At 49.5% G+C, this 22,296-nt stretch overlaps 2 protein-coding genes across 2 annotated transcripts; one reads left to right on the plus strand and one right to left on the minus strand.

Annotated features, from left to right (window-relative positions):
• The first annotated feature begins 5,530 nt into the window (after positions 1-5,530).
• Positions 5,531-16,053, plus strand: GFOD2 (glucose-fructose oxidoreductase domain containing 2). The gene is made up of 2 exons (XM_009290742.1): positions 5,531-5,874; positions 13,776-16,053. Exons 1-2 carry the CDS (start codon positions 5,616-5,618, stop codon positions 14,672-14,674), a joined length of 1,158 nt encoding a protein of 385 aa, XP_009289017.1. The 5' UTR covers positions 5,531-5,615; the 3' UTR covers positions 14,675-16,053.
• A 1,586-nt stretch (positions 16,054-17,639) lies between these two features.
• On the minus strand, positions 17,640-20,765 carry CUNH16orf86 (chromosome unknown C16orf86 homolog). The gene is made up of 5 exons (XM_009290813.1): positions 20,607-20,765; positions 19,739-19,896; positions 18,922-19,106; positions 18,297-18,452; positions 17,640-17,770 (listed from the first exon to the last, which is right to left on the minus strand). The coding sequence occupies exons 1-5, from the start codon at positions 20,763-20,765 to the stop codon at positions 17,640-17,642; spliced, it is 789 nt and encodes a 262-aa protein (XP_009289088.1).
• Positions 20,766-22,296: the final 1,531 nt, after the last annotated feature.

A 22,296-nucleotide genomic window follows, 5' to 3' on the forward strand; every position in this document is an offset into this window, starting at 1 on the left:
GTGTGTGGGGGTGTGTGTGTGAGGTGGGGGCCTGCCCGGTCCGGCCCTTTGGGGTGGGGCGCGGTGAGGTGAGGGAGGAGGCCCTGCCCGATCCGGTCCCGTGAGGTGAGGTGAGGTGGAGGCCTGCGCCGTCCAGTCCCGTCAGGGACCCACACACAAAGAGCGGCTGCCCAAGCCCTGCGCCCCCGGTCAGCAGAGAGAACCGTGGGCCGTGCCAGAGACATCCCCGGGGCTGCCATGGCCCTGCCCCGAGCTTTGCAGCACAGCGGTAGCATGAGGGCCGTTTTGGTCTCCGCAGTTTTCCAGCTGCTGCTGTCTCTGGCACAGCCCTCACCGTTGCCTTTGGCCTCGGGCGGTACCTGCGGGAAGCGGTGTGTCAGAAATGGGCCTTTACCGTTGCACGTCCGGACCGGGAAGGACAGAGCGCTGTGCCGGCCTTGACTCGAGGTGTGGTGGGAGTTGCTCAAGGCTTTAGACTTGCGGGTTATCGCACATTCCGCTTGCACTGAATTAAAAGGACATTTAGTAAAGAAAGCATGTCGATCTCTTTGAGACCGACACATGAACCACGTGCACGTGAACTGTTACATACAGAGCTTCAGGTATATGTCTGCCAGAAGGCTGGATGAACAGTTTGACAGGAAAAAATGGCTTCGCGTATGAGGTGAATTCCAGCTTCCCAGGGTGGACCGGTGAAGTTCCTCCAGCTCTATTCCTGCAGAGACCTTGCTGGCTTTCAGAGTGATGCCCGTAATCTCTACCAGCATTTCGGTCACCTCTGCTGGGGTCCTCGCAGAACTGACAGTTCTGGGGTAGCATCTGTTTTCACAGGAGGTCTCTGCGGTGCGTTAACGTCACTGGTGCAAGACCCCTAGTGCAAAGTGAAAGTCTGAGTAGTTTCTGTGTAGATTTTGTCAAAGATTCTCATGCAACCTTAAGGCCCATGAGGATGTCACAACCAGTAACAACTTTAGTACTTGTGCAGCCCTTGTTACGTATCTTTGCTTTCTTTGCAAACTCAACAGCAACGACCAACTGGATGAAAACAGTGCTCCTGTTGCTGGTGTGCTCCTCCACCACGTGCCTCACCTTCCTTGGTGAGGAACTTTTTAGGATGAGTTGGAGAAGTGTGAATTGCTTTCTCCTTCTGCAGAGCCAGTGTTACACTGGCCAGTGTCTTTTTGGGCACAGGCTGTTACTCTTTTACTACCTTTGTCCATCTGTAAAGGTCCACAGTGGTTTCTGGGCACCGTAGTCCTTGACTGTAATACTTAGTTTTTGAGACTTCTGAACTCCCTGACTGCTTCAACGTGGAATTGAATTGGATCCTGTAGGAATCGTCAGGTTTTTCATTGCATTGGGTCACATAAATGCTTGTTGCTATGTATCCCTAAAGTCAAACAGCTCCTTTCTGTGACTGTAGGATGGGACTTCAAACATACCATGAAATTCAGCAAAGAATGGAAACGTTTTGTGGCCCTAAAAAGGAATTGCAGCTAGCAACATGATTAAGAAGCTTTGAGTGCCTCTGTTTCAAAATTTAAGTTCAGGGTGATGTTGCAGGCATTGATTATTTCATCTCTCCAAAAAGGAGATTGATTTGCATCTCCTGACGTGCAAGATACCGGTTTCAATCCGGTTTTCACTTCCAGATGAAAGCCCTGCCTCTTGGTGTTTCTGTGGGAGGGTCCTCAGAAAAGTGTTCATTCCAGTGTTTGATCACCAGAGATATCAATGCATGAGGATTTTAATTTCTGAAAGATTGGCTTATAAAAGGCTTTTCATGATTTACGTAACTAATTTGATGAGGCTTGTTTGAAGGCTTGAGGCTTGCTGGGCCCTAGGGTAAATATGTAGAAATTGTACCGAATTCTACACTGGTGTTGGTCACAGTTTCAGGCTTTTCTTTCTCAGAGCCGTTTCCGCTCTCTTGCTGACTCTAGTTTTCAACTAGCTACTTCTTGTGCTAGATGTGACTTTTGTGTATTTAGTGACCCTCAGTGGATTCCCTGAACTTGCCTAGTCTCCCTTGACTCCTTGTAAATGGCTAACATCCACAGCATCCTGTGGCAAGGCGTTTCACAGCTCACCAGAGTTTGGTGTGAGGAACCACATCCTTTAGATGGTTTTGAATCCTGCCTTCTCTGAGCTCCACTGGATTTGTTCTTGCATTGGGAGAAACAGTGAAAAATTGGTCTTTCTCCATCCTGAGCCACTCATGACTTCATTACCTTCTGTGACATCGTTCTCAGTCGTGTCGTTTCCAGACTGAGGAATCTTTGCTTGCTTAGGTCATACTTATGTAGAAGATGTTGTATGCTTTTCATTACCTTTGTCTGCGTCATTTCCAGTTCTGCTTTTTTTTTTTCCCCCCTTAGAGGAGAAGCATTAGAAATGGACGTAGAGCTCCAGAGGAAGGTGCTCTGGGGACGTTCGCAGCGGCACAGCGCTGTTCTTTTGGGGTCTCTGTTCAGTCTTAGCAGGCTGTTAATTACAGCTGCCTCCTCAGCTGAGGCCTCGTTTTGATACGGTGGGTTTTTAGATTGCTTCCCCAGGGTGGCCTGGGCCGGAATGTCTCATCTACCAGCGCTTGAGTCTGTCTGCACGGTGTGTGTGCTGGGGGGTGGTGTGCCAATATGTACCCCTTTTCAAAAGCTTTTGCTGAACCTCCCGTTACAGCTCTTTCAGCATTTACTGTAGTTCCGCCTGCGCCACGTACTCTCTGTGACTTGCCCCGTGCAAAGACTGTGTTTTCGCTGCCCTCCAGCATCCACATCCATCCCACTGTGACTGTCCCGGCAAACCAGGACTTCCCGGTTGGCGAAAGACTGGAGAGGGAATAAGAGGCTGCGGGCAGCTCTCAGGTGAGGGAGGAGAGTCATGCCCTCTGGTCAGTGCCACTTCTCTCTGCAGAGCCCACTGGCTGCAGTATTTGGGGGGGGTCTCAAGCCCTGCTGGGCCCTTATCTGTGCAAGCCGTGTCTTCGTACCCTGAGAGTGTGGCTGTCTTGCTAGAAGTCATTGCTGGGGCTGGGTTGGCCAATTGATTTGTTGTGGCAATAGCGGTGAGGCGGTGTCCTTAAGTTCTTGTATCATCAAGAGCTGGTCTCCATGGTAGTAAATCACTAGCTTTTGTGGGTTTGTGCTGATAGCTGCTAGTGACACCAACGCAGCAGCACGTTACATTTTGGGAATAAGTGAGTTTAAAATGAATTCCACCTGACTGAGATTTTTTTAAGAGGCAGTTTGATGGGAAACAGAAAGAAGTAAAAACTTAAAATGAGCAAGCGTTACAGAAATCAGCTTATCTGAATAGCAGGAGTCTCCTATTGCTCACGTTAAGTGCTACGGTGTGCTTTTAATAGCATTTTCAAAGAATTCAACCTTTCCTAAACATTTGTCATGTTGTGTAATTTTGACGTTGTTGAGCACGTGTGTGCGATCTGCTGCGAGCAGGCACACGCTCGCCTTGTCTCTATTCCACCTTGCTTAGTTTGTGTCTCTTCAAAAGAAGATGATGCTCTTTTTACTGCAAGCAGTTTTTCTTCTTCCAGCCTGTAAACTGCCAAATATATGTGTGGGGGGACTTCAGCAGTTATACTTACTGTCCATTCAGCGGCAAGACTTCATTTTTGTTTGTGTCACTTATAGAAAACAAGCCTGAATACAAGCCATCCTTTCTGCCAGTAAATTACCCTTTTACATAGAATAGTAAATATTTTCAAGATCATTTTGATACCGTCCTTATTTTAGTGTTCTCCTAAATGTCGGGTAGAAAGGACTTAATTAAAATTCAAATGAACTTTGTTCTTGTTTATAAAGATTGACCATGACTGTATCACTGCAAACCTAACATCGCACAGAACAAGCAAAAAACGTACTGAATTAATTCAGTAAACATTTCATAAGGTGTTTTATTGCATCTGTAAATATTTGTTTGTGTTTTGCAAAATAAATATTCACAAATGCTGCTGTTTCTGTTTCCTAGTTCAGTGTCTATACCACAAAAATACCTAGAAATTCAGTCAGGGTTGCAGTTTTGTTAAGCTGGTCAGTGTAGGCACCCCCCCAGACTAACAAAATGCCGATAGCACACAAAGCACTTGCACTGTGGGTAGTTTGACTTGCATGCTGGTACTTCCCGGGGCTATGTCAGGATTTGCTTTCACACGTTGTAACTTAGCGTGAGTATTTTAGGATGGGGAGGTGCGTCACTCTTTCCGAAACAGATCGTGATTCTCGTTGCTTGTGGGGATATTTTCCAAAGGTGTTGATCTAGTGTTGGTACCGGTTCTCTTTGCAACATGGTCTTTGCTTTTTCATAATAAGCTTCTAAAGAAAACTGAATTTGTCACGTTTATAAAATTCAGAAAACTTTTTTTCTTTCTAAAAAAAAAAAAAGTCATTCAGAAAAGGTCAACAGTGGGTGTAGTAGGTAAGAATTCAAAAAGGCACAGAACAAAAGCCAGATCGTAGGTTGCTGCAGTGTCGCAGATCGAGGAGAGTTCTGACATCTCTCCTCGAAGCTAGCGCTCAAGTGAATGCTAAAGGCAGTTCAGCCAGTTGTGGCCAGAAGCAGTTCTAAGACAAACTGGCAAGTAGGGATCCGAAGGGATTAATTTACCAGGAAATACTTAAAAGAACAAAAGAAGTGTGACAACCAAATGTTTGTGTGTAGGGAATGTAATAATTGTGTGCAGAACCCTGCATTCCTGGAGATTAAATGGCATGGGCAGAAGGAGATATTTTTAACTGTCCCGAGTTAAGTAAAACTTTTAACTACCCACAGTGGGCGTGGAGGAGCACCCTTTTCCTCTCTGAAAGCAGTTTTCTGTGTATTTTAACAGTGACGTTCTCTCTCCTTGTAGCCTTCTCCTCCCCAGTGAGGAGCTCAGTGAATCCAGGCTTTCCCCACAGGACGTATTTTCTAGGTGTTCTCTGGAGTGGCTTAACTATTTGCCGTAAAATTGTTAAGCTCCAAGTAGTTGTTTTCAGTTTGTGTATTTAATTCGGAAGAAAGATTTACGTGCCCAAAAGCTTGCCTATTATTTCCAGCTTTCTCAGTTGGTCTAATAAAAGATATGACCTCATCTCACAAACCTTTATGTCATTTAGAGACTCACATCATCACAACTACAGCAGCGCTGCTTTTACTGCCAGTGCGACAGAGTCGATGTCCTGTCCCCTTGACGCTTCCTGTCACTCCCAGTTTGTGCCCCGCCGCCTCTGGTTTGTCCTGGCGTGCTCGTGTGTGTTTCTGTACGTGCGTCCTGAGTTTCGAAGCTCAGGAGATGCTCGTGACTTGTAAAGCACCTTTCTTAACATTCTTCTGCAATAGGATTGTTTGACTTGTCCCTTAACACTCTTTCTCTAAGGATTGCAAGTTTTTGGGGGTGTTTTTTGGGGGTTTTTTTGAGGCTCTTTGAAAATTTTGAACGCTGTATGAAGGATAGAAGCTGGCACTCAGGCTAGACGCATTTGATGTCAAAATACGCCTTTTGTTGATACTGACATAACTTTTCACGTTTTAGGAACTGTGGATGGAACGGAAAGCTGAGGAGCTGAACATTTTATCGAAGGCCCTTGTGTAGACCCTGATGCTCGAATGCATGCAGAATGAAAATGCTTCCTGGAGTGGGTGTGTTTGGAACTGGCAGCACCGCCCGGGTACTGGTACCCTTGCTGAGAGCAGAAGGCTTCTCCGTTGAAGCGCTTTGGGGGAAGACTGAAGAGGAAGCCAAACAGCTGGCAGAGGAAATGAACATCTCCTTCTACACGAGTCGGACTGACGATGTCTTGCTGCACCAGGACGTAGATTTGGTTTGCATCAATATCCCTCCACCACTAACTCGGCAAATTGCTGTGAAGGCTCTAGGTACCTTTTTATCTTTGGAGTTGGACCAAAAATCATAGCTCGTTGGCAGATTGAAATTTGAAGCTGTTATCCCAGCACGATTCGGTTACACCAACGTGCAAAGGCAGCGCTAAAGGTTTTGTGTGGAATTGGTAGCGCCATCTGCAAGAAAGGTTACCTAGAATTTTTTGTAAAAATACTATTTATAATTGCTTATAGCTTTGCAAATCTTGAACCAATTGGGCTAAAATATGCCATGTCTTCTTCAGACTGAACTTATGGTGAGGAGGTTTTAATAAAAATGAGCTGTTTCAGAGATGATGAGGGGGTAAAATGTTTTTATGCCCACTTAAAAAAAAAACCAACAAAACAACAGAACCCCCAAAACCCAAACAACTGAAGTTGCTCAATTCATTTCAAATCTTCCCATGTTCTGCAATAGGAAACTGAGATTTGCCCGGGGTAGGGGGGTGGTTCAGCTCTGCCTTCTGTTTTCCCCACAGATGAAATGAAACTTGAAAGTTAAAAGCCTTTGAAAAAATGCTTGCATGCACTCAGCAGAATCTTGTGAGTTAGGACCTAAATTCTCTGCAGATGCTGTTTTCAGCCAGCGTGCTGTGACCCTGGCCACCACCTGGAGCTCTCTGTGGACACCCATGTCCGTGGCAGGCTGGTATGGTCCCAGGTGCAGACTTGCTGGAGGAATCCGTCCACCTGATGCAGGAGGGCAGATGCAGGGGGAGGAGGGACAGCAGGAGGAATCCAGCAGGATGGGCTGGGTGGTGAAGGTGTCTGGGAGGGGAGGGACAACACCCCAAACTGGTTGGGCAGGGAGGTGGGAGCCAACTGCCCGGGCATCCTGGCATTTCTTAATTCTCCAGCATGTGACTTTGTAGTGTTAATGTCCTCTCACGTCGTACAGCGTGGGTGTGAGTTTGCAAGTAATTCTGTAAATAACAAGTGTGATATTTTTACTGTGTTTATGGGAGATCCACATGAGTGGAATTTTAGGATGGGTGGTATCTCAAACCATGTGACCAGGGTGGTTTGTTGTTCTTAGCCTCTTTGCTCTACAGTAATGTGTTTTGGAAGTAAACAACTCCCCGCACAAACATTTGCAATGCCACTTAATATGCAGAAAGAGATTTTGGGCTTTTTTTTTTTTTACACTGTTAGATTTGTTTGTTTACCTTGTTAGACAACTGTCCTTTGAATTTAAGGTATTCTGATTTTTGAATATTTGAACTGTAACTTAGAAGTTATCTCTTTAAATACGCTAAAAGTTCTTTTAAACACTGGTTAGGTAGTAAGTGTTTCACTAGTTCTCATGGCTCTTGATGGTCAAGTGGGCTAAAAGGAGAGGATTGAACCTCCTCTGGTGAATTATTAACTAAAATTAATTGAGATTCTTTCTCCGAAGGCTGGGAACCCCTAAGATGGCATTACCCAGAGGGGGATAAAGCTGGTGCAGAAGTACAGAGGTGATGTGTATGCTTGACTGCAAGTATAGATAAGTGGAAAGCTGAAAAAGCTAGGGAAATCAATGGATGAAGTAGTAAAGGGTGGTTTATTCTTCACTTCTGTCTGTCTTGAAACATTCTGATCTGCAAACTGATGCAGGCATCTCAGACCCAATATGATGCTGACCCCGTCTTTCAGCTTTCTAGGTTCGTTGCAATGGTATTTATAGATCCTTTACCAAGTATGTTGTGACATATTTTAAGCCAGTGTTGGGTGGCTTGCTATGATTGAGCATTCTGAAGGAACACAAAATCAGGGTAGGGCCAAAGATGGCAAGTACGTTTTCTCTGAAAGTTCAGATTGATACAGTGATGTTTATAATTGGAGAATTATTGGCTGTGAATTGTATGATAGGTTGGTGTTTACTAGCCGAGAGACTGGGCTTTAGGAAAGATCAGATGTGGTGCAGTGCTAATGGTCTTGTGTGTTTTGTTTTGTTGGGGGTTTTTTGTTTGTTTGTTTTTTAAAGTGCTTATACTTTTATTACTTATTTGTATACTTTTTTATACTTTTTTTTTTTCAAATGTGCTTACATATTTATTTCTGGCAGAGAGGGGAGAGAGACAGTTTTTCCAGGTGGTGCAGTTTGCTTGCATAAGTTCCTTACTGACAGACATCCATAAACAAGCCTAGGTACAACTTTGGCATGACGGGGTCAAAGCGGTAACGCTGGATTGAGTTCATGAACCAAATAGAACAGATCAAAGCCCAGGATAATTCAAATTAAGATCAGTGTAATCTTATGGTTTATCTCCAGAACAGGCAAAGCAAGAAGCTATCCTAAAATTTGTGCTTCTTTTGATCTCAGAGGAACTAAATTAATTTCACAAAATGTCTGTGTTGTGGTTCATGTCCCACAGTTGAAATGCATCCAGCTTTGCATTAGGTGAGCGCAGAGCGGAGTTACTGGCTGGAGTGGAATGTAAAACATGGGATGTTTGTGTGTGAGGTGAAGTTCAGGGAGGCAGAACATGAGAAGCCCTGAGAGTAAAATTTCTTCAGGATGCTAAAGATAGTGCTGCTGCACTTACTGAGCCCAGCTGTCAAACGGGTGGTTTGTGGAGTGGCTACGGAGGAACCTTTTACTTGTCTCTCTTGGTTTATACTGGTTGACTACATCATTTAAGACATCTTTGCAACATAGATTGTTTGACCCCCTGATTTTGTGGAGTCCCTACAAATTATAGCAAGTACATGTTAATTATGAAGGAAAGAGTCAGAAAGGGCTCTATCACTGCTTTGTGTTGTGACAAATCCAGATTTCCTGTTCTTGAAACAGGATGAACAAGCACGCTGTGAGTGCTCTTTGCATATTGTGCTTCCCGTCCCTGTAACAAGTAGCATGGAGGTCTCTTCAAACGGTAGGCAAACAAATGAAATGAAGGAGTGTGTTTTGGAATGAGCATTCCTTCATTGGGAGGCTCCCAATGTCTGAAACAGCCGGTTATTTGGGAAGACTCCTCAGATGCTCCCAACTTCTTATGGTGGACAAAGCAATGGTCTTGTGCTTCAGCAGTGGCCAGTTGTACATCTTCCTAGGTGCAACCTCAGGTATCTGACGTTATTCAGGGGAGTAAAGAACTGGGGCTTCAGTTCAATGGACATATTTACATGGGATAAATAGATTTAGTAGTTTGGGTCAACATTATAACTCGTGCAGAGAGGGGCAAGGCTGGGGACTTTAGCTGTTTATGGAAAGTGTTGAATGGGCAGCTGTGGCTATGATAGCCAGGCAAAGAAAGAACCAAAGAGGTGAAGTGGTAGCTGCCATGGTGAGAAGGCTGTCCCAGCCCAGCCCTCTCCTCGCACTGCCTGGGCAGGCTGTGTGATACGCGGCCGGTTCCCTCCTGACTGCGCTGCAGGGACACCTCTGTGCACGGGTGCCCCTGCTTGTCCCACCCAGACACAGGATGGCAGGACCTCTCGCCGTCAGGAGCTCTGGTGGGCTACCTCCTACTCCAGGCTAGTCAGCAGGCCCCCTGGGACATGAAGGACCTCCTTGATGGAGTGGTGGGCCAGGTGTGGTCTCAGTGTCCTTCTTGTGGCCTGCCGGTATGCACCTGGCCTGAGGCAGAGAGGAGACCCTGGCTCACGTGCACGTTGATCGCAGAGAGAGCTGACTCTTTAAGGTTAGGGCTGCACTTCTCCCATATTTTCATGAACGCTCGCCCTCCCAAGGCCCCACTAGGCTGCGGGGTCCCTTCCCCTTCCTCCTGCCCACGCTGGCACCCTCCCTACCAGGAGGAAGGAGTGGGCTGGGGTGGGTCCTGGCAATTGCTGGCACCCGTTTCCATCCCCAGCTCCTGTCACGGCTCTGGGTAGCAGGAGAAAGCAGCGAGTTTTCTGTGCTTGCATTTTATTAACCAGCTGTAAAATACGTATGGCAAGTTTTGGATGTGGCGTGGCTAAGCAGCTGCAGGAGAAGCTGAGGCCTCGGTGCTGATGGACAGTGTGGATCTGACTAGGTACGTAAGATTCCTTTAGGAGAAAATAGTCTAGTTTATTCTGCTGTTCAGTAAGTCTCGGCTTGCCTGTTGGTTTTTGATTGCTTCCATAGGATGCGAACACACTTGAAATCTGGTATTTCATTGAGCGAAGCCATGATTTGGCTATATTACATTAATGAGAGTTAAGAGACCTCTTTTTAAATATTTGCTAAACCAGGAATTGGTTTGAAAATTCTTGGAATCTAGCAGATGCTTTTGCTCCTGAATATGGGAGTAGGTGGTTTGTTTAAGGACTCCTGGCAATGGTGACCTTTTATTCTCTTTTCCCTCCCTCTTACTACAAGAACCAGTTAAAAAGCCATACATAAGAATAGTTTCTGCTGTGTGCAGAGCTAGTAATGACTGTTGAGAAGGGTGCACCTGCCTGGAAATGCACTTGTGGAGAGGTGGTTTCTTGTGCACCGGGAGCAGAGTAGCAGTTTGTCCGGGGTCAGGTCTGATCGCTTGTCGGGTGCTTTGGCTGCGGGTGCGTAAGTCAGCCTGTGCATCCGCTCTGCACATAGGGCTGTACGGCCTCTCCTTGTACCCTCTCCAGGCAGCGCTCAGCACTGCCTTTCTGGGGGATGTTGAAGCCTGAAGCCGTTCAGGGTTAATTACAGTCATGAGCAGTGTAAGAGCTGGTAGAGCTGCATACCTTCACACTGTTTAGCTGGTTGCAATAGGTATGTTGTTTCGCATTCAGCAATAACGAGCGCAGCACTGAGAGCGAGAAGCACTTCCTGAGGAACCATCACTGGAGTTTACAGAGCCCCTGGGGGCTCGGAGCTGGTAACTGCAGGGTGGGCTGGCAGAGAAATGTCCATCTTCCAGGACGTGAAGCAGTACGGTCTGTCGCGAGGCGGGGCGGACAGCCTGTTTCCTGGATAAGGACAAAATGAAATAACTTCTAGGGAGGAACATTGAGTCTTTCTCTCTCTAGTGTCCTGGGAGGACTTCAGTAGAGCGATGTTCTGCAGAAGCTGATGTGCTCCCCACAGACAGGGTTCACTCCAAGGTATGCACAGAGAAGACCCTGAGGTATGTTATTAGGACAGCCTGGGATGAGCTTCATCGAAGGCAGCGGAGCTGTTGTTGTCCTTGCTCGCTGCCTCTGAGGTGGAGAAACCCAACTCCACAGCCCCATCTCCTTCCTCCCAGGCATGCAACCCCTTCTGTGGGCTTAGACCCACCTGTGACCTGATTTAACCCACCCACTTGGAAAGAGGAAGCTTCCTTTTCTAAACTGGGCTCAGTTGGTGAGCTGAACTGGCTCACAGAGGGCTCCGAGGAGCACCAGAGCCACATGGTGGCTCTCATGTCTTCTAGCAGGTGAGGACCTCAACAGCAAATTTTGCAGCGGTGATTTAAGAAAACAGTATGGTACAAAGTTCAGGTTATTCATTATCAAAATAATAGTAACAAGATGAGGCTTGTAAGTTGCTCTGCCTCGGAGGACAGAAGGCATGGCCATTACATTGGTAAGGGACCTTGTAGCCATCTCCGACTCGGTCCTTGTCCTTGCTGCACGGCCATCTCTGTGAGCTTGGGGACACTTGGGGGATGTCCCACTGAGGGCAACGGCAGAGTTATCCCAGAGATGTTATGGTGTACCCAGGTCTCTGTCGTGGCACTCCGGCAGCACTCAGTGGGCTGTGCCGAGCTGTCAGTTCACTGCGCTGACTGCCATCCCAAAAAAAGGCATCAGTCAGTTTTAGCTTCTCAAGTGGCTCAGCCTACGCTGGCAAAAAGAGCACAGCGCTGACGCAAGGATGAGGGTGGGCAGGTGGGTGGCAGGACAAGGGCAGCCGGGTGTGATGAACCACCCGGTGTGAAATGGCTGTCCCCAGGCGGCAGGGGTGGTCTCCTTTGGCTCGGCCCTCTCCGCTCTCGGTCTCCCACTGCAGGGACCCAGCCCCTTTTGCGTGGACACTGTCAGGCTCCGTGGAGAGCCAACTCGGGGCAGTAACCTGCTAGAAAAAGAGCCAAGATGAGTGAATATTTCCATGTTGGGTTTGTACCCTGAGCCAGCTCCTGTACCGCCAAGTACATGGGGAAGGGTGGTGGGGTTGTGCAAGGGGGAGAGCACCGACTGCAGAGCTGTACCGTGTGTGTGCGTGGATCGAGAGTCGCTTTTATTTTCTGCAAACTTTGAGAACTGCAGTCTGCTTTAGGATGCTGTGAAGATCCTTTTACTTTTTCTTTATGCTTGTATTTTACTGTAACCTGCCTTGAGATAAGTGCCATTTAAACAAGGCAGCAGGTAAACCAGGCGCTGAAGCGTCTCAAGATGCTTCAGCTAGCCCTGCAGAATATCAAACAGAACGTTGTGCCTCGTCGCAGCAGCAGGATTGGGGGTGGGAGAGTCGGAAATGGTCCCTGAAATAAGGGGTTACCAGTGGGCAGCCAGGGTGTCTCCAGGGAGTTTGACCTTGCCCTTTGTTCATTAAAAGCTTCTGTTGACTCACATCTATTGAGGGGATTTCTTTGGAAGAGACTACTAAAAATTGTAGTCTTGTTTTCCGACTGCATTTTGCTTGTGTCTATTAGAAATACAGGTTCAGAGTTTTCTTTAGCTGTAGTTGTCCCCTGGCTGAGTTGGGCACAGTGATGTGCCACGGGAGCTCACTGGCCCCTGAACTGCCCGGACGGTTCTTGAAAGGCTTGCTCAGCGCAGCCGGGAGGTGGAGTGCTGAGAGCAGGAGCTGCAGCGTGGGATCTGGCTTCCCCTCGTGTGCAAGAGACCGACTGAAGCACTTGTGCTGGTATCTTCTCATCGGGGAGTCGATTAAAAGCTGTTCTGAGCAGGGAGCACAGTCTGCTCCTGGGTGAGGAGGAGCTTTCAGAGAGGTGCCTACCACCACGTGCAGCGATTCCTGCAATTCTTAGGTAGAAACTGTGGTATGACGTGACTGACCTTCAGGTTTGACATCACCAGTTAATGTCTGGAGACTTCTAGGTGTACCCCTGGTTGTTACACTGAAAAATGTTTAGATGAGTATTTTATCAGAACAGATGTGTATGGAAAAGTAAAGCCATGTCATGAGAAAAGGTTGAAGATGGGGGAGGAAGAGGGAATACCAGCAGAGCACCGAATGTAGGAATTTGCTTGAAGCTTGCACTGGGATGCTCTTTTGTATTACTTTATTTCTGCTATAAAGTTTAAAAAAAAAAAAAAAAAAAGAATTGACTGCCCACACTGATTCAGGCTGAGCACAAGATAAAGTGCATGAGTAGGAATAAAAACGCAGTGGGTCAGCTCGCGAGCGCAGCTCTCATCTGTGTAACTCACACAGTCACCTTTGCAGTCTAATCGTACGAGTAGCTGGATGTGCAGACTGAACTGTTTTACTTTCCAATTAGTGATGTTTTTAAAAACAATCAACTTACGTTGTTTCTAATTCTTGTATTCTGTACACAGGCCACTAAGTGTCTTGTATGTCCCATTTCTGTTAATCTATTTAAAACAATAAATTCGTGGTGATGGTGAAATACAAAGTGAAAATCAAATCTCCCCTTCACTCACCTCTTCCCTGCAGGGTGCGTGACAGTTTTTTCCCCTCTGGCTGTACAGACATTTGAATAATTTTATAGCTACAACACGCAAATTGCATCTTGTTTTGATGCCATGTGATGCCATTTGGCCATTTATCTTTCATGATGTAAAAATCCTCTCTTTACTTGGAGCCTCTCTCTGTGGGAGTTTGTCAGCTGTGCAACCAGAGCATCTTGGAAGCAGCTTTGAGTCTTGCTGCACTTGGCATTCCGATTTTAGTTCCCAGACCTTTGCCTTTGAAATTGCAGCAGCAATGCCTGACTCTTTAAAAACACCATTTCTTGACAGTCTTTGGGGCATCTGAGCATGTTTTGCTCATCTGTGCGTGCTATATTTTTTTTTTTTTTTCATTTGGGCTGCAGGAATAGGGAAGAACGTGATCTGTGAGAAAGCTGCTACCTCTGTGGATGCCTTCAGGATGGTCACAGCTGCCAGGTATTATCCCAAGCTGATGAGCATCGTTGGCAATGTTCTCCGTTTCTTGCCCGCCTTTGTGAAGATGAAGCAGCTGATAGAAGAACACTACGTGGGCAATGTGATGATCTGCGACGTACGAGTTTATGGGGGAAGCCTGCTCAGCCACAAGTACAACTGGATCTGTGATGAGCTGATGGGAGGAGGTGGTCTGCATACAATGGGAACCTACATTATCGACCTCCTAACTCACCTCATCAGCAGGAGAGCAGAGAAGGTCCATGGTTTGCTCAAGACTTTTGTGAAGCAGAACACGGCTATAAGCGGGATCCGCCATGTCACTAGCGATGACTTCTGCTTTTTCCAGATGCTAATGAGCGAGGGTGTCTGTTGCACTGTGACTCTCAACTTCAACATGCCTGGATCATTCATCCATGAGGTCATGATTGTTGGGTCTACCGGTCGCCTCATAGCTCGCGGGTCGGACTTGTATGGGCAGAAAAACACCGCGCTTCAAGAAGAACTACTGTTTACAGACTCTCTGACTGTCAGCAAGGGCCTTTTGGATAAGGGGTTTAAAGACATCCCGCTGCTTTACCTAAAAGGAATGGTGTACATGGTGCAAGCACTGCGGCAGTCTTTCCAAGACCAGGAAGACCGTCGGACGTGGGATCACAAACCTGTCTCTATGGCAGCCTCTTTTGAAGATGGTCTGTACATGCAGAGTGTAGTAGAGGCCATCAAGAAATCCAGCAGGTCAGGGGAGTGGGAGGCTGTGGAGGTGATGACTGAGGAACCAGATGCCAATCAAAACCTCTGCGAGGCGCTTCAAAGAAATAACTTATGAACATTCCTGCTTTGGAAGATAGGACAATTAACACTTCTGGCTGTAATGTAAAAAACCTCTCCGTTTTTAAGATATGTAGATTCTTATTTAATAACCCGAGTTCATTGGTTTTTTTAAACGTGTAAAATATGTCATGTTCTGATAGAAACTGTTCTGATTTAAATTGTTTAAAGAGTTTTAAACGTTTCCGTTTTTGCAAACGTTTAATTTTTGTCTTGGAGACTGGTAGGAAAACTTGAATTGCCCTTTGCACTTGCAGTAGCTGAAGTGAAGCATGGGATCTCTGCCGTTGCATGGCTTGGGAATGGGACACAACCCCTGTTGCACAGGTTGCTTATTTTAACAATTTTAACATGAGAGCACGTAGAGCCAAGATCAGGGAGTATCTGTTGTTCAGATGCCTTTTCCTTCTCTCTTGGAGACTGATTTAAGTTTTACTCCTCAGTTTGTAAAATTTTAAGAGAGTTTAGTGATGTAACAGGTCTCTAAACTCCTATAGGACAAAAAGTAGAAGGAATGGATTAAAGTTTGTAACATAAGGATCAGCCTTTTGGCTTCCTGCACGTGGCAAATGTCTTTCAAATTCATTTGAACTGGTATTTTGTTTAAATGATGCTATGAATTCTCTGTTGACGGTGTCTTGGCAGGAAAATCTTCAGGAAGTCTGTGGTGATTTGTGCTATTCTTCCGTTTCTGTAGACATTATTCCTTCTACTCAAGAGGCTGCCTGCATCCAGCAGCTTTTTTCCATAAGCTCTGTGTCCGTCGGTTGTGTTTACTGCCTGGCAGCAGCACCGGTGCCGTGACGGGGCGGGGGGCACGTTCTCATTTCTGTGACTGTTAATAAATGCCTCCCAGGGTCACAGGATTTCCACGGTGTCATGGGTAATGAAGTTGTACAGCATTAACCTTCCGGGGACCTGAAGGTGGAAGTAAGGAAGTATTTCCTACCCCTTGCAGCTCTCTTAACGTGCTGGCTGGGTAATTGTCACACTACACGCATCTTGATAGTTGAGAGAATGGGGACTGAACTGTCATGGGTAAGTCCGCTCTTAATCTCGAACACTGGATATTAACCCTCTGGCCCTGCCCGTCCTCACGCCCTCCTGCAGTTTGTGTCCAGTGGAGAGATCTGTTGGCAGATCGCGGGTGGAAGTTCATTTGAGAAATGTTTCTCTCTGAGGCAGGTATGCGGAAGGGATAGTCCAGTTTTACTACATTTATTTTGTGTACTTGAAAGCTTTTTTTAATGTATTTCCCACCAAATTGTAACCCTGTGTATTTATGTATATTAACATGCAAACTGCTGTTTCATAAGCTGGTCCTTCCTGACAAGTATCTTGTTTTCTACAGAAATAAAAAGTTGTGTTTGTTGAGGGCATTCTTTATGCAGCTGTGTGCTTGTGTTTGATTTGGTGAAGCTGAAACCATCCTAATAAATGTGAACAGGAGACTTACAGCTGGGGCTCAGTACCTGTTGAGTCCTTCCCTACTTCTGTGCTTTTTTGCTGCCAGCTGGGTAGCTTGGGTGTGGAAAAAGTAGGAGATAGCTCTGTGCTGTCCTAGCAAGCATCATCCATTTATCACCAAGGGAAAGTGAGTCCCACCAGAAGATCTATTTTCCACCTCTTTGCTGTTTCCTTCAGACTACAGCTGTTGAGTAGCTGGTTTTGGAGAACCTCTTGCCTATCTTGGACTTACCATGTCAACTTTTGTGATTAACAGGATCTTTATTTTTCTGCATGACTCACCGTCGAAATTGCTGGAGGACACCAACAAAGAAGCAAAATCCCCATAGCGCTGACGGGACCGCTTTCTTTGCTCAGTGTGTAAATCAGGTATTTGCTTTACCTTTGGGTATTTATTTACTTTCAACACATTAAAACTGATAGAAACAAGTCTACTGACATGCTGTTTTAAAGGGTAGGAGTGTGGCTGCTCCTGTGCTCTGCGCAATCTCATCTCTACTGTGAGCTGGATGAAGAAATCAAATGGTTGAAATTTATTCACTGTTCCCAGCTGTAGCAGGTGGAGCAGGGAAAGCTGCACCTCTGCAAACCTTCCTTTACAGGTAGAGGACTGGTGTTCCTGCCATAGCTCTGAGCATCTAATGTCTGTGATGTCTATGTGCTATGTAAAGCAGGTGAGATAATGTCTCCTGAGCTCACCTGCAAGTCTCCGCCTTCATTCAGACAGGATGGCTCTGGCTTATTTCACGCCAGTTTTGAAGCTGTCCTTGAACTGAGAACCTTCCTTTGTGCCTTTGTCAGTATGTTTGTACTGGGCAGAAAATCCTAAAGTACAGCTCCTCCTACAGGGGTAGAAGGAAGCACAAAACATCTCCAGATAGACCCAAGTGATCCCAGTGGAGGAAGGAGGGTGCCAAGACTCCTGGGTGAGCAGGAGACCTGACCGCAGAAGCGTACCGAGAGGTGAAACGGGCTTCTCGTAGGCTGGCTACAGCCTCCAGCTGCCCTGCACAGGCAGAGTGGGACGGTGGCCGAAGGAGCACTCCTTTGGATGAGGCGGATCCCTGTCGTGAAGTCTAGATTCCCCCGTGCAATCCCTGTTCACCTAACGCAGATGTAGTAGAAGCTGCTCGTGGAGGGGGACCAGGCCACGCTCTGCCGTCTGCCGCAGAAAGGCAGCGCCACACCGTCCCCTCCTGTGTCCCCTGCACGGGGTGATCTCCAGCAGCGAGGCTCAAGGCTGGTCCCCAGACTCCCGCTTTTCACACGTGAGGAAGGAATGACAGCACATGCATCCTAAGGCCACGTGATGTGCAGGTATATTTTTATAATGAAAAATTGCTTTTTTTTCAGGCAAATCAGGCTCTCTGCAACCAGGAAAAAAACCCAATGAGACACCAAACAATAAACCCACAGCTGTTTGTATCGGCAAGGTGATGATCACCACTGGGCAGGTCAGGCTGTAGTAGCCAAACAGGAGGCAGAAAGCTGCGTGGCTATTTATACTGAGGAAAGAGCGGTGGCACCAGGTGAGCTGCGTATCTGAGCATCCTATCAACATCAACCTGCATGGATTTGTCACCCGCTCCTGGGTCTGGGATCTCCGGAGCGCTGCTGGCCCAGGTATCTGCAAGAGGGGTGAGTGCATCAACAGCCCAGCCACCTCCTTGGAGACAGGCCGAGTATTCGCACCAGCAGGATGCCAGGTCCCAGCAGCGTGGGTGAGATGGCCGCTCTGGGTCTCCAGCCTGACCTCCTGCTTGGAGCAGGCCTGTCTTCAGCTCAGGCTGGCCATGGCTTTGTCCCACCAAGTCTTGGAAAACAACTCTGGAACCTGGAGACAGTGGAGTGAACTGAAGAGTGCTGCCCTAGGGGAAGGGGTCCTGCTCTGTTTGGCTGGGCCACCTCAGAGCTTCAGGAGAAAACCTAAGGGCAGAGCTGCTGCAAATGGTGACCCAGAGACATCCAAGCCGCTCCTCTAAAAGCTAGGGGCAAGGGTGGGAGAAACAGGGTAAGGTGACAAAACCTGCAAAGGCAAAGCCTCTGTTTCTGGAGGGATGAGATATGGGGACCAGCTCTCTTTTTGGTCGCTGGCAGGACAAGGCCAGCTCCCTGGGGAATACAGGAGCTGGGTAAACCTTGTTGGAGCTCACCCTCTAGCTGTGGAGCAGTTGCCGTCCTGGGGGCTGCAGGGACCTGGCTTGGCTGTGCCAGCCCTGGGACTTCATCTTCTTCTGCTGATGGGTGCATCAGCTCTGGCATGTCGAAGTTGATGTACTGGTACAAGGGTCGCAGGCGCGGCCGTTGTCCTGGAGAGGTACAAGAAGAGCCCAATGCTGACACCCCCTTCCCTGCCAGGGCTGCGCTGTAGCTCACGGGCTGCAGCAGCCCTGGGAGGAGAGGAAGAATGTTACTCCTGCCAGGAGAGGAAGCAGGGGACGAAGGGGGAAACAGATGCTCTTGAGCTGAGGCTGCCTGCTGGGATAAAAGCCAGGGATACACGGCCACATCCCAGAGACAAAACAGCAGCTGGAGGGAAGAGCCATGGTGAGCCTGCCTGGGCATCGCAGTGCCCAGCTGAAACCTCACCAGAGCCCCCATCATCATCCAACCCATGGGGACGCTGCCAGTTCTGGGAGAAGCAGAAGGGCTGGGGACCACCCTGTTGTACTATGGATCCAGCCTTAGACCAGCATCGTTCCTGAGACAAGTCAGCTAAAGCACAGGCCGTGCCAGCCTAGCCCAGCTTGTGCGGCTGCAGCCACCAGCTTTGCTCACCCAGTGTGTCCTGGGACCTGGCCCCTCTGGGGGGGCGCAGACTGCTCACACATCTCTTTCTCTTCCTTTTCTTCTGCTGCTTGGCAGAGGCGCCAGCATCGCCTCCGAGGGCGCCTGGCTCCTCGGCGGCGGGATGCGCCCTCCGGAAATCGGGGTGCTGCAACAGGAGCACTTGCGAGTTGACCCTGTGGGACAGAAACTAGCTGTGGGGGACGGCCAGCTAGGGCTCTGGCTGCGGTGGGAGACGGAGCCCTGCGGCACCTCGGGGGGGGCTCCACGCCCTGGCGCAGGAGCTGAGTCCAAGTGCAACCCTCCCCCTCGGCCTGTGCCCATGCTATGGCACAGCCGTGCCTGGGGCTGGCCGGCACCTCGCTGCTCCTGCCCTGGCCATGCTGGCTCAGCTCCCTGGCTGGACCTGGACGTGGCTGGTGGTCACTGACTGGCTGATGGATGGCTCCGGGCTACTGCATTGCCATAGGTGCCGTTTCCCTTTCCACCATGAGCCTCGTGACTCTTTGGGCTTCTCCCTGTCCATACTTCTCTGGTTTATCTGCTCTTTTAAACTCAAGGCAACTCTCAAAATTACTACAAACTGGGCTCCTCGTTTCTCAACAAAACAAAACCAGAACAGCCACAAATCCTGGATACTAATATCTTCCATCCCATGCTCATCCCTTCCTCCGAACTTTGTTTCACCTTCATGCAAACGCAGCCAGCCCGAGGCAGACCTAGGCCTCGCTGGCGGCTGCTCCTTGCACGGTGATCCTGGCTGTGCTGCAGCACAAAGCTGGCTCGTGAAGGAGACGTGGTGACTTACTTTGCGCCCTTGAGTTTGAAACCGTAGGCTAGCAGCCAGGCCTGCAGTGCCGCGACACAGCCGAGATCCGCCAGCTCCGGGTAAAGCTCTTTGTTCTTCCCCATCTCCTCCTCGTACAGCTCGGTGTGGATAAGGACACCTCGCCTGTCCTTGGACCACTGTGGCGGACATGGGGGACAGCACTGACAAGCGACGCTCCCATCCTGCCAGTGCCTGTACCCGCTTTCCTTGGGCCCTGGAGTGGATGACCCTGCCACCGTGGCTTGGACCCTTTGCTGGCCATTAATAACCACCTGGATTTAGGGTTTTACACCCAACATGCCCCCAAGGTCTTGGAGGTGAGCCCGGCTGGCTGGTGAGTGGGAGCAACCTGTGTTGCTGCAGTGGCTGTCTATGGTGGATGGGACCATGGGGCTGGGTGGCCCCACGAGTCCCGCTGGCCCTCCCGGGGCTCTGGTTGCCACCTCACCCCCCCATCACCCACAGTGGCACCACCACGCCCCAAGCAGCAGCTGGGGACACCCTTGAGTGTGCCACCAGGGCAGAAAACCACTCTACAAGGAGTTGGCTGGAAATTATTCAGCTGCCTTTTCATGCAGCTTAACTAGAAGCTCGCAAATAACTATTTGGGGTCATTTACTCTCAGTTTGAGAAAGACTTGAGAGTAACATCATGCCTGTTGTTTCTGGGGAGCGGACCCAGCCCCAGGGACATCCACCCTCTGCAGAAAGGAGCTTTTCCCGTTCCTTCCGCCTTCCCAAATTTCGGCACGCATTGTGATCCCATGTTCGCACACAAGGCTCGCACAGGGGCAAGTGCTGTGCTCGGGGCACCCGGGAACGAAGCCTGTGCTCATCGCGACTCCCACGTCCAACGCGGCATCGCCCTTCACCTCCAAAGCTTTGACGTCTGGGTTCTCCAGGATTGCAGACAGCTGAGCGAGGATGTGCCCAGGCTTGCAGCCGCCGCGCTGCCTCGCCTCGGGGCTCCTCACCAGGGCGGGAGGCTCCGGCACCGGGGCTGACATGGCAGATGCTCTAGGCCGCCAGCGGGGTCTGCATGCAGACCAACATCTCCATGAGCGTTTGGTTTGGCATGGGGGCTCACCCCAATGCGTGGTGCTCTGTCAGGCCACGGTGAGTCCCCTCTGCAGGGACATGGGCACCGTCGCCTCTCCCTGCTGAGCCACTGGGGCAGCAGTTCCCCCTCCCAGCCCTGGGTCTGGGTGGTGGCTTTGAGGGGGCTCAGCTCTGGCCAGCACAAGGCCCCCAGGAGCTGCTCCAAAGCAGCCGTCCCTAGGAGCTCTCCCGATACACCCGGGGATGCACGGAAGTGAAAACCTTCCAGCGCTAAGCTCAGCCATTAGCCCCCGACCTCCATCACCCCACTTGTTCAGTAAACCTGTAACCGACCCCCCACCCCACCCTGAGCTGCCAGAAGACCCCAACTACCCCAGCACACCTTGCACCTCTGCCTTGTACCTCCTTCAGGACAACCGTCGGCACCCAGCCCCTGGCCAGAGCCTTGGCGTTGCCTCCCCTTCCACCAGGAATGAGGTGAGGCAGCCCCTACACAGGTTTAGTATCTAATAAGGAACATTATATTCTGACATATTAAGGACTATCCCTTCCTGATCTAACCTCCTTCCTGAATTCATTCCCTGTTTGTCTGTTAAACGGACATCCAAACATAATTTCAGCATTTCCACTGACCGACTGCAACCCTGGGAGGCTGCAGGCACCGACTGCCCTCCCTGAGCACCTCACCACTGGTCCCCGCACGTGCCGGCTTCCCTGTCCAGCCACAAAACCTGCGGCGAAGCGGCCCTGTGCCCCGAAGGCAGAACAGGGAGGACTGGCACAGGCCACTGAAAGCCACAAAAGCCAACCGCAAGTGTTTTAAGCCACAGTAACAGGATGAGCCGTGTCACTTCAAGCCTGTCCTCCCCACCTCTCCCTTCGAGCCTCCCCCATGCCCCAGGCTCGGCTCTGGGGATGGTTTTGAAAGTGACAGTTGGGCAGGAGATTCCAGACGACCGTTAACCCCCGCGGGGGACGCACCAGCAGCAGGTCCCGCAGATCTGGGCTCCTGCATGAGAAGGGAGGTGGAGAAACTGGAGAGGGCTCAGGAGATGCTCCCTGGCACCCAGGGGACACAGTGGAGCTGGGCCGATGGGGCTGGCAGTGGTGGTGACAGAAGTTCAGGGGTCCTGGGACACTGCAGCCCTGGGAGGTGTCACCAGGAGATGGGGAGTCTCCATCCTCAGGGACGGCAGGGCTCCGCAGGACATGGCTGTGGCCATCCCGATCTGGCACTGGTGACAGCCCTGCTCCGATGGGGACAAGGGATCCCGGTGGCTGCAGGGTCTACAAAGACCAGCACCAAGTCTGCAGAGGGACCTGGACAGGCTGGATCGATGGGCCGAGGCCAATTGTATGAGATTCAACAAGGCCAAGTGCTGGGTCCTGCACTTCGGCCACAACAACCCCATGCAGCGCTTGGGGAAGAGTGGCTGGAAAGCTGCCTGTCGGAAAAGGACCTGGGGGTGCTGGTCGACA

This window comes from Aptenodytes forsteri, unplaced genomic scaffold, assembly GCF_000699145.1.
Source record: "Aptenodytes forsteri isolate BGI_AS27 unplaced genomic scaffold, ASM69914v1 Scaffold14, whole genome shotgun sequence".
NCBI classification, from domain to species: Eukaryota; Metazoa; Chordata; class Aves; order Sphenisciformes; family Spheniscidae; genus Aptenodytes; species Aptenodytes forsteri.